General features: G+C 40.0%; 1 protein-coding gene across 2 annotated transcripts in view; it reads right to left on the reverse strand.

The window, feature by feature from the left end:
- Nucleotides 1-17,500, reverse strand: part of ptpn18 (protein tyrosine phosphatase non-receptor type 18) — a 34,206-nt gene that overhangs the window by 1,551 nt on the left and 15,155 nt on the right. The window contains exons 10-16 of one of the 2 annotated variants that reach the window (XM_044350507.1): nt 13,720-13,797; nt 10,754-10,846; nt 8,075-8,127; nt 6,544-6,669; nt 4,217-4,422; nt 4,034-4,123; nt 1-487 (exon numbers count right to left, since the gene is read on the reverse strand). The exon at nt 1-487 is cut by the window's left edge and continues 1,551 nt beyond it. In XM_044350507.1, coding sequence (XP_044206442.1) covers nt 414-487; nt 4,034-4,123; nt 4,217-4,422; nt 6,544-6,669; nt 8,075-8,127; nt 10,754-10,846; nt 13,720-13,797 — 720 coding nt within the window. In that variant the 3' untranslated portion in view covers nt 1-413. The remainder of the gene's footprint in view (nt 488-4,033; nt 4,124-4,216; nt 4,423-6,543; nt 6,670-8,074; nt 8,128-10,753; nt 10,847-13,719; nt 13,798-17,500) is intronic. The other variant, XM_044350508.1, reaches the window with a different exon arrangement.

The following is a 17,500-nucleotide window of genomic DNA, read 5'->3' on the forward strand; positions in this document are numbered from 1 at the left end:
CTGACTAAACTCGAACAAGTCTACACATTCCCCAATCTAGTTGTGCAGAGACAGTAGGGACATATATCCAAACAGATTGATGGCTGTAAGACATGGCTCTATGAAGTATTAAATCAGGGGACTGATGACTTTTACAACCCTGTTATTCTAGTTTTTCAATTTTTATTAATTTTCAGATCTGTTGCCTTTTTTTCATTAGCTTGATGTTGTTAGGCTAAATTTGTAAATAAAGCTGGAAAAAGTCAAAGGGGTATGATGATTTTCTATAAGCACTGTATCACACAGCAGATTCATAAATCCAGTCTCAGTCAAAGTCAGTTCAAAATAATCCCTCACTGTTCACTTTAATGCACTAATCCAGTCTGACAGTTGACTGTAAACCAGTAAAGTCCAGTTGAACCGCTTCAGCTGTTTCATCTCTCCAGTCGGCTCCACTCAGCAGGAGGATCCCTGGGTCCTCTGGGCTTCTGAATACGACAGTTAAATCCTGAAAAATACCACAAACACATTAAGATACACAGTTCAACTCAAAATACACAAAACATAGTTAAACACAGTTAAAGGAGCAGTTCAACAGTTCAGGTGTACCTGTCTGCTAGTTTCATCTCTTAGAAGCGTGGGATGTGGTTAGCCTAGCTAAGCACAAACACTGGAAATAGGGGTAAACTTATCCTAGCTTAACACAAACACTGGAAATAGGGGGAACCTGCTAGCCTAGCTTAGCACTAACATTGGAAATATGGAGCAACTGCTAGCCTAGCTTAGCACTAACACTGGAAATATGGAGCAACTGCTAGCCTAGCTTAGCACTAACACTGGAAATACGGCGCAACTGCTAGCCTAGCTCAGCACTAACACTGGAAATAGGGGGCAACTGTTAGCCTAGCTTAGCACAAATGGTGGAAGTAGGGTGAAACTGCTAGCCTTGCTTAACACAAAGACTCAAATTAGCCAGGGACGACCCATTCGTCCGAAGGCCCATTATTCCGAAACCCCAGTAGTTTGAAAAATGTCCCACTGGACCGAAAGCCCTTAGTCCAACGGTCCGTTATCCTGAAAACAAAAGCCCACTGCTCCAAAGGTCCATTGCTGTGAAAACACACACTCTGGGGTTGAAGTTTAGTGACTGCCTGCCTTACTCCTGCTCTCCAGACTCCGTTAATATATTGTTCAGTTTAACAGATAACGTATAAATCATAATGTGCGACTTTGTACAACTCCTAAAGAAAGATTTTTCATTTTAGCTGATATTTAACTTCAACAGCTCTTCTGCGAACTAAGTTGAATAAAGTAAGATGTGACGTTACTGTTTGACATTCTGAAACTCCGTCAGTCAGCACACCCTCGCAATTTTTTGTGATTTCATTAAATCAGAGTTCTGCTTTGTGAAACATGACGCCGAATTTATCAGAACAGCTGAGTGAATTGTGAAAAGTGATGAGTTAATGTACATTTTAAATGACTGACGGCGAGGCAAATAAAGTCTTCAACTGTTTCCTACTGTCTGTGTAATCATAGCCTCCATTAACATATTGTTAAACTTAATATCTTAGTGTATTTTGATGTGCTTGTTAAAGAAGACCTATGTTTTATGGTGTTGAAAGCTCCACTATATGTGGCCGAGACAAACTCCTCTCAAACCTACCTGTGACTAAATTATTTAATTTTAATTGGTGATAAGTCTGACCATAGACACATATCTGTGCTAAACTATAGTTGAACTTTCAAAGCGAGACTCGACAAAGGTAAACAATCACCTAGGAAATAAACAACCGGTAGAGGAACTTTAAGCCCAGGGTGAAGCTGTGGTTTCCTGTACCAGGCTGAAACCCCTACAGCCTAACCTCAAATATAAAAGAGCAGAGGTGTATTAACTGTCAATGTTTCAAACTGTTTGTTCTAAGTGACAAACCAATAAATGTCATCGTTTTATCAACGCCAGGAAGATGTTCTGGCAGATCACCATATATGGGTGTAGGAAAGTTACAAGCATGGGAGGGGAATATAAAAAATAAAGATAAGAGAGCCGAGGGGCTTTTTTTTGGTCTTTTCGGGGCCGTGACAGATGGCCTTTTTTTCCCAGTTTGCCTATTTTGCATTTTTATAACTTCTATAACTTCTTTAAGTCCTAGAGGGTTTTTTTCTTGTTTGCATCTTTCATATTAAAGTTTTTGTATTCTGCTTTTTATATTTTGTATTACTCAAGTTTGTAAAATCCAAATAAAACTGGTTTGTATTGTTATAAACTCCAACCAAAGTTCCTGACTTGTGCTCATCTCTGAGGTCTTCTCTAGTCCCCCACGTAAGAAAAAGACGGAATGGAATATGGCTGACATGAGTTTTAAATTTGTTTATATTAAAAATTAATAAGAGTGGGTCTCAGAGTGGGCCTCCTCCAGTGATGACCTGTTAGAAGGCCGTCCTGGAGTACTTTCAAACCTCCAACACCTATTTGCACCCACACACTTTTGTTGTGACCCAGCTGTAAGGACATACTTGACTAAATAGGCCCATTAGCGCGGTTCAACGACAGCTGGTGATTATAGAAGCCAGGCTGCACTCTGGTTGCCTAAGCAGGCTAAGACAGTCTTGCGTGTAGATTTTGGGAACCCTTTCGAAACCTCGGTCAGAGGTAGAGGACAGTCATCTGTTAGTGTTTTGTCCAACTTGGCAGGGGTTATCGGTTGTCTGTCAGGCTGAAACCAGTACAATGGTGCGACACTGCTATAGTTAAGGCCCGGTTAAGTTTAGGCACAAAAGAGAGGAGGGAGAGTGTGTGTTTTTTGGAGCAGTGGGCTTTTGTTCTGAGGATAACAGGTTGTTGGACTTGGGGCTTTGGGTTCAATGGGAAGTTTTTTCACACTACTGGGTTCCAGAATAATGGGCTGTCAGACCAATAGCATGGCACTGAGTAGCCTAAGGGGAAACTGCTAGCCTAGCTTATCACAAAGACTTGAAGAAGGGGGAAACTGCTAGCCTAGCTTATCACAAAGACTCAAAGTAAGGGGAAACCGCTAGCCTAGCTTATCACAAAGACTTGAAGAAGGGCGAAACTGCTAGCCTAGCTTATCACAAAGACTCAAAGTAAGGGGAAACCGCTAGCCTAGCTTATCACAAAGACTTGAAGAAGGGCAAAACTGCTAGCCTAGCTTATCACAAAGACTTGAAGAAGGGCGAAGCTGCTAGCCTAGCTTATCACAAAGACTCAAAGTAAGGGGAAACTGCTAGCCTAGCTTATCACAAAGACTCAAAGTAAGGGGAAACTGCTAGCCTAGCTTATCACAAAGACTCAAAGTAAGGGGAAACTGCTAGCCTAGCTTATCACAAAGACTTGAAGAAGGGGGAAACTGCTAGCCTAGCTTATCACAAAGACTCAAAGTAAGGGGAAACCGCTAGCCTAGCTTATCACAAAGACTTGAAGAAGGGCGAAACTGCTAGCCTAGCTTATCACAAAGACTCAAAGTAAGGGGAAACCGCTAGCCTAGCTTATCACAAAGACTTGAAGAAGGGGGAAACTGCTAGCCTAGCTTATCACAAAGACTCAAAGTAAGGGGAAACCGCTAGCCTAGCTTATCACAAAGACTTGAAGAAGGGCGAAACTGCTAGCCTAGCTTATCACAAAGACTCAAAGTAAGGGGAAACTGCTAGCCTAGCTTATCACAAAGACTTGAAGAAGGGGGAAACTGCTAGCCTAGCTTATCACAAAGACTCAAAGTAAGGGGAAACCGCTAGCCTAGCTTATCACAAAGACTTGAAGAAGGGCAAAACTGCTAGCCTAGCTTATCACAAAGACTTGAAGAAGGGCGAAGCTGCTAGCCTAGCTTATCACAAAGACTCAAAGTAAGGGGAAACTGCTAGCCTAGCTTATCACAAAGACTCAAAGTAAGGGGAAACTGCTAGCCTAGCTTATCACAAAGACTCAAAGTAAGGGGAAACTGCTAGCCTAGCTTAGCACAGTTCAGTAAGAGAAAGATTTCCCAAAATGACAGTCTGTTCCTTGACATGTGAGGACAGGTTGTACAGGTGAACTGACCGATGCCATCACGTGAGCACATGTTGGGGATGTCTGTCACAGAAGTGGAGAAATCTTCATAATCATCGTCTGTTGATGAATGACGTTCAGCTGGAAGGAAACAACAGTCAGGTCACATCCTTCATTCTTTACTTCCATTTTTTCCCTCCCTCCCCCCTTCCCCCTCCCTCCTCCTCCTGTTACCTGCAAACAGCTGATATTCTCCATTGTTACCTAGTGCCGGTGGTCCCTCCCCTGGCCTGGGATTGGCTGATGTTGCTGTGTCGTAGATGGGCGTGGCAGACGAGGGCAGAGTGTTTGGTTTAGCTCTGGGTTTCACAGTGCTGTAGAGAGGAGCTGCAGACGCTCCTTTGACGTCGTTGTCATAGTGATGGGAGGAGGGCAGCGACCTGGGAGTCAAACAGCATCAAGTAAGAAACACTTGGAAACACCAGGATGCGTCTGAATATTGAATTGAAGATTTTTTTTTAATGTTGACGAGCTGAAAATGATCTGAGCAGCATCATTTATGAGATGGAAATTCATTACAAATAAAAGTCCTGCATGAAAAACCCTACTTCAGTAAAAGTACATAAGTATTATGAGCTTGATGTAGTTAAAGTATTACAGTAAATGTACCAGTTACTTTCCACCACTGGTCTCTACTCTGTCAAACTACAGAAACACACAGTCCACAGACGGTTGCACAGCAGTGTTACAGAGTGACGCGTCTTTATCCACAAACAATCTTTGTGTGAATACAGATAGCAGCTGCAGAGACACATTCACCAGAGAACACACGTTAATTATCTACAGCTGATCTAATCTGCTGCTGATGATGTCTGTCAGTTTAACCAGAGATGAGGATGATGATGTTTCTATGTTTTCTATTGATCTTTACCAATGAAAAGATTGAGGAAGAGATAAAAGCCTTGATAAGAGATTTGTTAGTGTCAGAGCTTAATGGTTCTGGGTACTCTGACAACCGGGAACTGGATCCAAAATGGAACTGGTTATTGAAACCCATCCCTATTCAAATTGTTCCCTAATTTGCATCTCATCATGTCTTTCCATTGACTTTGTATGTGTCTGCATTTATTATGTAACACACAGTCAGAGGTTCTCTCCTCTCTCGAACTGACAGTCCATTAATTTACACATTTGAGGAGCTCCACAGATGGTTCACCACCTCAAGTCAAGTCAAATAAAGCTAACGTAGGCCAAAAGTTACAGATCACATCATTTGCTTTAAATGGAATGTACAACATATCACATCCTCAATTTTGATAAGAGAAAAAGTCTTTGACAAAAAACCCCAAAAACTTTACCGGGAAAAAAGAGGAGAAACTGCAGCCCCGTCCTAACATCCTGGATTTGAAGCATTAGTTGAAGACGAACTCCAAAACCCATTTAATTGTTAAATTTATATTGTATATTTATATTCTGGGGCTCTACTGGAATATCTTTGCATGATTTTCAGTTAAAAACTCCTTATTTATCTTTTCACATTAAAAAAAATCAGTGTTTCTCCGATGATGTTTGGCGAGCACCGGACGTCCAGTACGGGCTGTTAGCCGAGCTGCTGCTAACGTTTGCTCAGTTTATTTCTTTTATAACTTAAGATCCAGACGTTTAGCAGGTTTTTACCAGGAGAGGTCTCCTCCTCTCCAAAAACAAACGCACACACAGATTAAAATCGTTAAAAATACAGAATAAAGCTGTTTCACCTAAAAAAATCAATGTTTCTCCGACAATGTTTAGCGAGCACCGGACTTCCCGTAGGGGCTGTTAGCTTAGCTGCTGCTAACGTTTGTCCAGTTTATTTCTCTGTTAACTTAAGATCCAGACGTCCGGTAAATAAAATCCTTCATCCGGTTAAAAGATATAGTTAAAAATGACCAAAATCTAAAACATTTATCATGAAAATGTGGCTTAAAACTGAATAAAAGTCAATTTATAACAGTTTGTGTGGAACAACCACAACACCGATGTATTATCTTGTATGTGTGTAAGTTACTCTTTGGTAGACGCCATTGTAGCGGACAAACACAGCGCCGCCGTGTGCATCTTGTGTGTGTTTACTCTTTGGTAGAGGAGGTATGACGCCATCGACAGGCGACCAAATGCAACGGTCCGTTACTTTGATTAAATGACAGATTTCTCTGAGTTTGAAAACTGTTGGAAACATTTGGGATAATGTAAGTACACAACTCAACAACATATATAACATAGGTCTAGTTGTTTTTAGACATTTTAATGTGGAATAATTACATTATAGCTTTAATTTATTCTATTATTGGATTATTATCACTGATGTATTTATGATTAAGCTGCATTTTACAGTATAGCTGGTCGTGGTGGAACTTTTAATTACTTTATACTGAGTTAAATCTGTAATAAAACATCACATTTTGTTGATTGAACTGAACATTAACTAAACCTCCACTGATATATAAATGTACTGGATATAAAACAGTATTTATCTCTGATTTAGAGTAAAGTGCTTCAGTAAACGTCAGATGTTTGTGTACCTGTTGCCGACGCTGGGTCTGGTTGTGGTTACAGTGGAGTAGGCGAGGCTTGTTGAGGGTGAGGGGGGGTGTCTGGGTTTATTAACCACGGCGTACGTATCGTTCATGACAATCGGCTGCGACAATCTGCACACACACACACACGCAAAGAGAAAGAGAGAGATGAGATGAGATAAAGAATACTCGCTTATATAAGAAAACAAGTCCAGCACATAAACTTCAAACTGTGGGTTTGGTTTTTTTTTTACATTTCTGGAAGGAAGTGATTTTTATTTTTAAACTTCCTCTGTGGCAGAATAAAGAACACAGCGTTCTGAAAGCTGAGCAGCATGGCTTCGTTTCATGAGTCTCCTGTTACTGTGACAACACATGAAAGAGTCTCTCTGACTGTTACTGGGTCCACATGTGGATAAAAAGAAGCATTTTCATATTGATCTGAATATGTGTGGACAGTTTGTTTTCTGCTTTATTAAATATCTTGTTAACCAGAAACACCTGTAAATTCAATTAAAGAAGATTATTTCCACAGCAAGACTCCTCCTGAAGATACACAACTACATTATAGTGTGTTATAAACCATTTATGAGCTGTTTATATACTGCTTGTAAATCATAAATAGGAGGAAGTGTCTGTGTAAAGAGGAACTTTGGCACTAAAAAGACTGTAACGTTGAAAGATATCTACTAGATTTGACTCATTTGGACGCTGAAGCTTCATATTAGCTTCAGATAAACTTTTAAATCCATCACTTCCATTGTAAGGTCATTATGAAGGGATCTTCTGACGGTCAGTGTGAACAGGAGGAATCATTACAGCAAGAAAAAACATGTTTCATTTGAGCTCCTGACTGTTGTTTTACTTGATGACGGTTTTAATGCTGCTGCTGCGTATTTACATCTCAGCAGGAAGTCACTCCTCTCTCAACTTCCTGCTCTGGAAGTCGCCATGGTTACACTGATATGCTAACCGGTGTGGCTTAACCAGAGCAGCCGCACATGATGTAAAACTAAAGTCTTCTTCTCCTCTTCCTCTTTTCCTCTGCTTTCTCCTTTTTGTTTCCTCTCCTCTCCTCTCCTTTCTCTCCTCTCCTCCTCTTCTTCTGTTTCCTCCTGCGAATCCTCTCACATTTCTCACCTCCTCTTCCTCTCCTCCCTCACACTCTTCCACTCTTCTTCTTTTCACCTCCTCTTCCTGTTTTTCTCCCTTCCATCTACTTTTCCTTCCTCTCACCTCCTACATCTCCTTCCTCACCTGTTTCCTCTCCTCTCTCACTTTTCTTCCTCCACCTCCCCCCCTTTTTTTTCTCTGCACATTGTATTTTTGTCCTCTTCTTCTCTCTCATTTCTGCTTTCTTCTGCCATCTCCTCCTCCTCTGCCCTCTCTCTGCTCGATCTCCATGGTAACATGGTAACATATGGGGATGGAGGCATGGAGGAATGGGTGAGGAGGGTGAGAAAGCGTTAATTTAACACCTGCCTGTCTGTCTTTCTGGCTGCGGACAGATAAACGGAACAGACAGACAGACAGTTACCTCTTGGAGGAGGAAGCAGATTTTATTATGGTTTTCTTCTCCGGTATCTTGAGCTGGTGAACAAACAGAAAACACTTCAGTTTAGTTTCATTTATTCTTCTTTCTAACAGCAGGTGGGTTACTTTTTTTTTTTTTTGTGCACAAACTGTTACATGTTGATTGCAAATAAATATGCTATATGTGTTTGCAGCCCAAGCAGCAGCTCTGTGAAATAAGAGCACGGAGCGTTTCTGACTTTCACACGTCGCAGCAGAGTTTCAGACTGTGAAGGAGAGGTGTGACATGCAACCGGTGTCAAGACTCTTTTCTTTCTTTGAGTCACAACTCAAATCTGAACACACAGACATGAAACTCTTTATATTCAGCGTCACGTACACACCCAGAAGACATCTGATGTACGATGCAAATAAACCTGATCAGGAGGGAAAAGACACTACAGAACTGAAGTTTTCTTCAAAGTGATCCGGTGACAGTTAAACATCCTGTACAGACGTTTCTACACTGCAAACAAGAACTGCTAAAAGCCGATTCAAAATACAAATAAAGGCCCTGAATATCACTTAAAGCATTATGGGAACTGTAGTTCCAAAACTGAGAGCATGATTATCCCCCGAATGGAAGTAAGACGAGGAACAAAAAATAACAACAGAAGCTACAAAATCCATTAATATGAACTTTTTTCAATATTTTTGTCGCATCTCTAACGCTCAGAAACTCTCCTCTAAACATTTATACACATGTTTATCCTGTGTTGAGAATCACAGCAGATCTGTGGTTTGATCACGTGACTCCAGAACGACACATGGCGCCTCTATCAGCAGGACGACATCATCTGTCTGTGCTTTTATAAAACTGTTATAAACAATAATAATGTTTTATGAAGTCACAGCGCTACGGCTAACGTCTGGTTAGGTTTGATGGTTTGGTTTGCAGGTTAAAGTCGCTTCTTCCTTACAGCCAAAGTACAGCGGGGCGACAGAGCGCGTCCGTTATAATCAACTGAAGCCGCTACGCTGACCACACCTCTCTGTTTTATTCTGTCTATACGCGGCTAACGCAGCTCTCTAACAGGTAAAAACTACATAGAACTGTAAAATACAAGCACAGAAGCAGCAGCGGTGCACGTTTTTACATTGCACATTAAAATAAATCAATCACATCACTGTGTATCCACGATCCTGTTAATAAAGCTTCTAAACTCTGCATAACTAACTGACTGCATTATGTCAGTATGGATGCAGTGATGCAGTGGAAACATCGCTCCGCTCTGCTTATGTGACGCCTCATGTCTGTACTCGGCTGCTAGGCAACAATAACCACCATGGTGTTAATCTATTATGTCATTTCCATTCTGTCTTTTATTTTAAAACTGTGACTACAATCTTCCTCATTTTTAAAAAAATTTGTATCACACTTTTCAAAACTAATGTTACAAAGTGCTTTATATACACACACACAAAAAACCCCCAAACAATAAAAACAAAGTTACAGGAATAAAGTCTTACAGCAGTTTATAAAACATACGTAATAAAATATCACAGATATAAAAAGGCTAACCCAGTGGTAGGCAAACAGCGGCCCGTGGGCTAAATTTGGCCCTTCAGCTAAAATATTTGGCTTTTATTTTGACTTTCAAAACTTTTTCACAAATCTGCTGCAGATAAGAGAATAAATACAAGAATCTACGCTAATAAAACAACGTGAGCTACTGAAATTAAGTCTAAAAACAGAATTTGAACACTGGTTTAATTCTTCAGTCTGTCGGACCAGAACAGAAACACAAACAGCTGCAGGCCAACACAAGTTTTATCTGACTTTTTTATATTTGATCTTCTATCAGATGTTGCGCAAACAAACGAAGAATCAAGGTTATATCAGGATGAGACGGTGAGGTAAACCATCGGCTAGAGAGTGGTTTTCGGTGTGTCTCTCGGTCTTCTCATCACATATCTGTACTGTATGTGTGATTCACGTTGTACCTAAAGTGGTCTGGTGTAAACCACAACTCTGTGGATAAATCAGTTACAGTCGGCTGCGGCTGTTCTCTGCATTCTGGGAGCAAATTTGAAGGACTGACAAGCAGCTCTCAATGTTACGGTTTGGTTTTACATCTGGATCACTGATTGAGCCTTTAATGACAAAGAATCTATTTTTTATAGCAATTCAACAACATGATGTGTTCGCTGTATGCTTCTGCATTATGTAAAAATACTCCATTACATGTAAAAGTCCTGCAAACGGCAGCTACACACTGATTTTATACAATATCAAGTAACATACAATGGAAATACTGAAGTGTTATTGCATGTATGATGTTATTTATGGCGGTTTGTTTTGATGACTGCCTGGATGTGAGTGTATCACCTCTCTAACTGCACTCTGCTCCTTCAGGTTAATGTTATTGTGATGCAGTGAAGGTTAAAGGTGGACCTACCTTTTTCAAAGCGTGGCGTCCATTAGTTTTACTTTAGTTTCGGTGGATTTCCTGTTAAACGTTGCTTTTTCTCTGTGTGCTCTGGATGATCTGCTCTCAAACTCTCTGCAGCAGCCAGTTTGCATACAGGAAGTGGGATCACTTCCTCTTTCTGCAGCTGTGTACTTCCTCTACCTCTCACTCACTCGTTCAGTAACCCTTCATAGAGAATGTAAATGTGACGACTTCTCTTGTTGTGTTTTTACCTCAGGCAGACTCGGGTAGCGCTGACGACCGGCGGCCTGCAGGACTCGCTCGAACATACAGGCTGCAGCCGTGAAAATGAACTGATACTGATCCTGCGGAGAGGAAGGAAGACAAGTTTTTATTACTATGACTCTGTCAGCACTCTGGAGTTTTCTATATTTCCTCACACAGTAAACTTTAAGCTTAGTTGTGTCCTCTGGATATCTCTTAGTGTCACTTGGTTTTACTGCAATCACATGATCGTAGCCACAGACATCAATGACAGGACAGTTTATTGTGTTAGCTGTCGGATTAATGCAAATGTAACTGATAAAGACTCTTCCACCATTAAAGGCGCTATATGTAAGAACTGGCTTCCTGTTGATTTTATAGTCGACACTCCAAACCAGCCGTGAGCAGGTCTCCGGCGGTGGAAAACAACGCCAATATCTTCTACTTCTACTTCACTTGTTCTCTTTGCCGCTGAACGTGGTTTCTTGCTAGGAGTGGGTGGTGGTGGTGTCGGTTGTGATAACGGTCGCTTGCCAAGAGCTTCAGCTATCGTTGTGTTTACTGTTGCATTTCGATGGCCAAAGCGCAAAACCTCCTATCTGCAAAATTTTCTGATTGGCAGATTTCACTTTGGATGATGAGAACAAGGAAGGCTGCTCATATTCAGTCTGTCTGCAGGATAATCAAGATAATCAAGATAATCAAGATAATCAAGATAATCCCGCCCTACGACAACAAAACAAAAACACAACACAGAGTCCCTGAGTGTGTAGAGAGGTTACAGCACGAATCACTGAACATTCATCTCCAGTCGACGAGGAAACAAATACACTGAATTTAAGGAATTCTGACCCTAGTATACTACAACTATCACATTTACTACATCTTTTTACCTGAAAACAAACTTAATTTTATTTTTAATTTAATTTTAATTATTAACTTAATTCAGAGTTTTGTAGAGGTGCAGTGCAAAAGCTCCTATCTGCACTTTGAGAGGCATTAATATCTATAACACATAATATAATAATATAGTCCAAAAACAGTGTATTATGTGTTGGGTGTCCTTAACAAATAACATTCTGCAAGAAAACAAGTTTTTTTAGTTTTCTCAAAAAAGTGCATTTTTCAGATCGGAGGTTTTGCTCTTCAGCCGTCGATTTATTGACCAACAGTATCGTCAATATGATTGACAGGAGGTTGGAATACACCCTGGAGGCAGCGTTTCTTCATCCTCTTATGCTACACTGACTCATTATCACCTCTTGAGGTATAAAGTGGTATTACAAGACAGGACGGGACGAGGCTAGCTAGTTAGCATGCTAACTTCAGTAGATATCTCTGCAACACGATACATAGACGTCTTTGACATCAAAACTGTTATTTCTTCATGTTCTGTTGATAATTTTAGTTAATTTTTGAATGCTTTAAACTAAAATTCTTACTTATAGCACCTTTAAAGCAAAGAAACTACTTTTAAATATGCAAAAAGTACTTTCTTTCTCCGAAAAATCAAAAGTTAGACCTCTGAGTCATAAAAATAATCCACCAGATCCACCTTAACATCCGTTTTTAAACCACAGTCTATTTATCTTTCCTGCTGAGCAGCTCAAATGTGTCCCAAACCAAATGTAAGCAGAAGTCAACTGTTCTCGACGCCTCTGGTTTTATTTTCCTCACAGACAATCTCAGTGACTCAGTTTTCTCTCTTCTACAGTTTTTAGGGAAAAGTTAACTGCGGCTCCCAAAGGTGCATTTCAGCAAGAAACAGCCAATCAATGAGCTTAAAATTAACATTTTGTCATGTTCGGTCAAGTGCATTTTTTTTTTAAACGATGTTTTTTGGTAACAGGCTCCATCTTGTTTCATTTCCTCTCCTTGAAACCTTCATGCTCTACTGACAGTCAGCTGCTGTGTGGGATAATTTGTACTTTACGTATGATAATGTCAGTGTGCAGGTGTTGCAGGTCTTTTATTATTCTTCCTCAACTGTCTTGCACACAGAGTCCTAAAAATACGACGTTTCAATTCTGCTGTTTACAGGAAAAAAAGTCACGAATCGACCCCGAGCTGTTAAATATCGCTCAGAACTACATCAAACTAAAATATGTTGTACAAGTTGTCAGATATCATGTTGGCACCAATAATTGACATTTTAAAATAATACTGACACTAACTTCTACTGAGAAAATAAATCACTATTTTCATCTTCCTCTTTTATTTATTTTAAAATTTTAACCGCAGAGCGCCCCCCGGTGGATTCACGCTGTAAAAACACTCACAGCACTCTCTGCGTTGCCAGGTTGGGTAGTTTTCAATGCAAATGAGCTCATTTTTATTTAACAGGACTGGTACAATGTTGTTTTGGGTGGGTTGTGGTAATCTGGGCTAGTTTCTGGTGTTTTCCACTGATTAAAAACTTCGGCTATTTTCCTGATAAATCGTCCCTCCAGCTGAGTGACGCTATAACTGACGACTGATCAAAACCAAACGTTACTCACCTGTTGTCTTTTATGATGTGATGTTATGTGAGTCTTTGTTACCATTTTATCTTGAGTACATCATAAAAACATTTTATCACTTGTTTGTTTTTAGGATTGAATTATCGACGTTTGATGCTGATGTTGTTATAAACGGTTGATGACTGTGAGAACAGCAGGATCAGTGATGGAAATAAATCCAGGACTTTATTTACCTTCGACAACGTCTGATATGTTTTATTTTAGAATATGTTGGAGTGTTGTCAATAAACGTAAACTTCACTTTATTACAACTAAGTAGAAACATTTTTCCTATTCTAATTATTATTCTGATCAAACACCTGTAACATCTGTTCATATGGGTGAAAACTTTTATCATTTACTGTAACATTATCTTAAAGACTTATTTTATCATTTCTGTTATTTGTCATTATAACTGTGGTTTAATGCAGACTGAGCAGGTTTTAGTCTTTGATTGGCACACAAACACTTCTTACTTTGGTTTGTACTGCAGACGGTCGCTGCCTCCGGAGGTCCATGACGATCCTCATGATGCTGAAGTCTTCTGTGATCCGCTGCAGACGAAACAACACACAACATGTTCAAGATGGCGGCAGCGGAGGAAGAACCGAGACTGAAGGGAAAGTACATTACAATTAAACTAGAGGTTGAAAATGATCATTCTGATGTTTACTCATAACAATTTGTTTTTAGGAAATAGTTTTTAGTTTTCACACCAGTTTGATGCATAATGTTATAATAACTGAAGCTATTTATTTAATGTGGTCTCATGAAGGGAAATCAACTCAGAAATGTTTTTAAATATCCTTAAATATGATTTAATCTGTCATGAATTTTTTCAACACTTTTTTTTATTCCTCTGTGGACCAATTTTTAGATCTTGAGATTAATTTGATGGCAGCTTCTTTCATTTCATCAGAAAAGGCTCCTGAGAGCTTAATGAAGACAGTGAACCTCGAAACCATCAACAAATGTATTCGATTTTAAGATTATTAGTATTAGATTAGCAGCACTTGAACTATTATCGTGCAACTCACACCAGGTTATTGTAATAAGTCAAACTAGATTAAATATAACTTACTGTCAAAACTAAATATTTATCTGTTTAAGCATGAAGACGATAGATTGGAAACATTTTTGCAGAAGGTTGATAATCTGGTCCAAGAAATCTTCAAAGATTATAAAAGAACTAAAACGCTGCAACATGTCAGAATCATATGAGCAAGAAATCAGTTTAAATGACCAAAGAAAACACACATGAAGGATTCAGACCAGTTAAACACTGGGAAATGTTTTGTCCACGTGTCCAAGATCTGCACGCAAAAAATGGAAAAATTAAAGTTTTAATGTCTTTTTAAAGTCCAAAAACTGTGATGTTGTCGCACTTATGTCATCAGACCGTATTTCTGCTTAATATTTGTAATGTTTTTGAGTGTGTGTGTGTGTGTTTGTGTGTGTGTGTGTGTGTGTGTGTGTGTGTGTGTGTGTGTGTGTGTGTGTGTTTGTGTGTGTGTGTGTGTGTGTGTGTGTGTGTGTGTGTGTGTGTTTGTGTGTGTGTTGTGTGTGTGTTTGTGTGTGAGCAGGAACGTTACTATGATCCTGAGGTCGATACTGGCTGATCTTACTTACAACAGTCAAACACCTCTGACGACCTCTGTGGGCGTTCCAGCCTTAATTTCTAGATCAGCCCAACAACTTAACGAGAATCTGTGTTAATTGATGAGCTGCTCTTCAGTGAGGAGGAAGATTCTCTCGTTAATTAGACACCCAACAGATAAATCTGTGGTTAACGAGAAGATGAGAAACACCTTCGGTTACAGACAGAAGAGTCTTCAGTCCTGGATGTCTTCCCTCGTCTGGATTGGTTCGTCCATGTATACGTTGTTTCATCCTTCTAGATGTAAAGCACATTTAAGTAACCTGTATATGGACATCCTGTCTGTGTTTGAAGATTGACCAGGACTTTTCCATGATGTTTGGGGGACGAAGTATCTGGAAAGTTTCTTCATATTTCCAGCATCAAGTCATCACAGAATTCCAGAGTCTGCCCACAAATCTTTATGTTGAAGAGCTGCAGGCAGCTTGTGACCGTCAGGCTGAGCATGAATCCAAAACACACTCAGATGCCTGTTTTAATAAATCCAACATGCAACAATAAAACTAAAACTAAACTAGCATCATCTCTACAGTCATTTGAATATTGACTGCTGCTTCAAAATGACCAAAACGTTGAATTTACATCAAAAACTTAATTTCAACTTTATTTAGAGAAGTAGTTATCACAGGACTGTTGTTGTTTTGTCATGTAAGATGCGTTAAGTTATGAACCGTCAGCTGTTTGTTCTACTAAACTCATGATTTTTATGTGCTGCAGTTGTATGTAAGAAGTGTTACAGGTTGATATGAGACTGTAAGAATAAACCTTCCTGCTTGTCTCGTATGTTATGTTCAGTATATACTGTGTATATACATATATATGAATCTGTGTCATTCAGACTGCAGGAAGGAGCCGGTCTCACTACATTCCTGGAGAAAGTTGATGCAACGCAGCCCTTCCTCCTCTGCATCGCTGAGCAGAAGAAGAAACTCTAAAGGTTCATTGTTGTGAAACCAGAAAGCAACGATCAGACGTCAGCAGCTGTTTCTGACGGGATGTCTAAAGCTCATTACGTCTTCGGCTTCTCTCATGATGAAGCTCTTTCCAGATATCGATGTTGGAAACGCAAAGGAAAGCTGACGAATCAAGAACCTGAGAGCCACGACTGCTGCGAGAGCTGTCAACAGAGCCGTCGACATTTAAAATTCCATCATGGTTTATATGCGTCCAAAAAGTGAAGCTATTGAGTTTCAGGAGCAGGACTTTGTTCTTGGTTTGAGACTGAACACAGGTAGAGATCTGAGTCTGTAGACAGATTCCTGTTACTGACAAATACATGTCTGTAACTATTTAAGATAGAACAGTTCTTCTTGCAGGAGAAACACAGTAAAAAGGGGACGTAGAACGACATTAATGATGGATTATATTTCCCAAAACATCCTTTGTTCTTACAACAGATTTTACTCTGTTATGATGAACCAGTTAGCTGCTAAGAAGAAGATCCACAAACCCGACTGTGCTAATGAATGTACATGCTACAGCTCTTTATCTACACAGTAGATTTAAAGTCATGTTTCTGATGAAATAATAAAGCCTCTGATGATTTGAACAATTTTAGAAACAAAAGGAATCCGACTTCCATTTATTAAAGAACCGTGTTTGGTTCTGTAGTTCAGTCACAGGAGATAATCCTGCTTTAAACAGCTTGTTAGGTTTTATTGAATCTTTCAGTGCAACACTGCTGTAGATTCCTGTCTAGTCTGTATTTGCTGAGAATAAATTCTGCACTTCACAGAGCTTCATACTGAACACTGTATTGATTTGTTAGAGCAGATTTTTTCAGTAGCTAATTAAAAATGTCTACATCTCTATGAACATGCTGTCAGACAGGATACAGAGTTTTAATTATGGTTAAAAATGGACGACAGCAACAAGCACTGAGGTTTAACAACAGTCAGTCTCTGTGTGTGAACTAAGGATGAGCAGAGGGTCCAGTATTTGTATTTGTTGAGGCAGCAAAATTATTTGTATTTGTATTCGAATAAAGGTGGAAAGAGGCTTAAAAATCCTGTTTTTGTTTTTATTCTGCTTTTAATTTTAGAAAATTAAAGTGATGCCCAAATTAAGAAATGTGCGTCATGTAGCAGGTGGATGTGACCTGCTGATAGACGTCACAGCGGAGCAGAGGAGAGACACTGACCCCTAAATTCCACCGGGCGCGTGTGCGCCGCGTTCCAGCTCCGACGCGGCTGCCGGAGCTGATCGCGGCCGCTCTAGTCAATGTATCCGATTCCACCGGGCACGCCGCGGCGCGTTTCAGAAGCGTCCCAGAAGCGGCTCTCCGCTCCGCTGCGCTAAAGATAGACGCCTCGTCTATTTTTTACAGAGGCCGCATCAAGCAGCACAGAACAGATGGAGCTGGGCAGGAAGTCAGACACAGAAACAGCATTGAGCATCCGGTCAATTTTCAAAATAAAACACCCCGTATAGACTCCTGGTCGTATATCAACAATAAACGCAATTAAAACAGACGAATAAAGAAACCATTTAACTACGTAGCCTACTGAACCACAGCAGAAGCACAAAAATCAAGGAAAATGACCAAATCAACAAAAGCTGAGCAAGTTAACAAAATTGGGCAGTTTAGTTGCCCTGCTACT

This window comes from Thunnus albacares, chromosome 5 (assembly GCF_914725855.1).
Source record: "Thunnus albacares chromosome 5, fThuAlb1.1, whole genome shotgun sequence".
Classification (NCBI taxonomy): Eukaryota; Metazoa; Chordata; class Actinopteri; order Scombriformes; family Scombridae; genus Thunnus; species Thunnus albacares.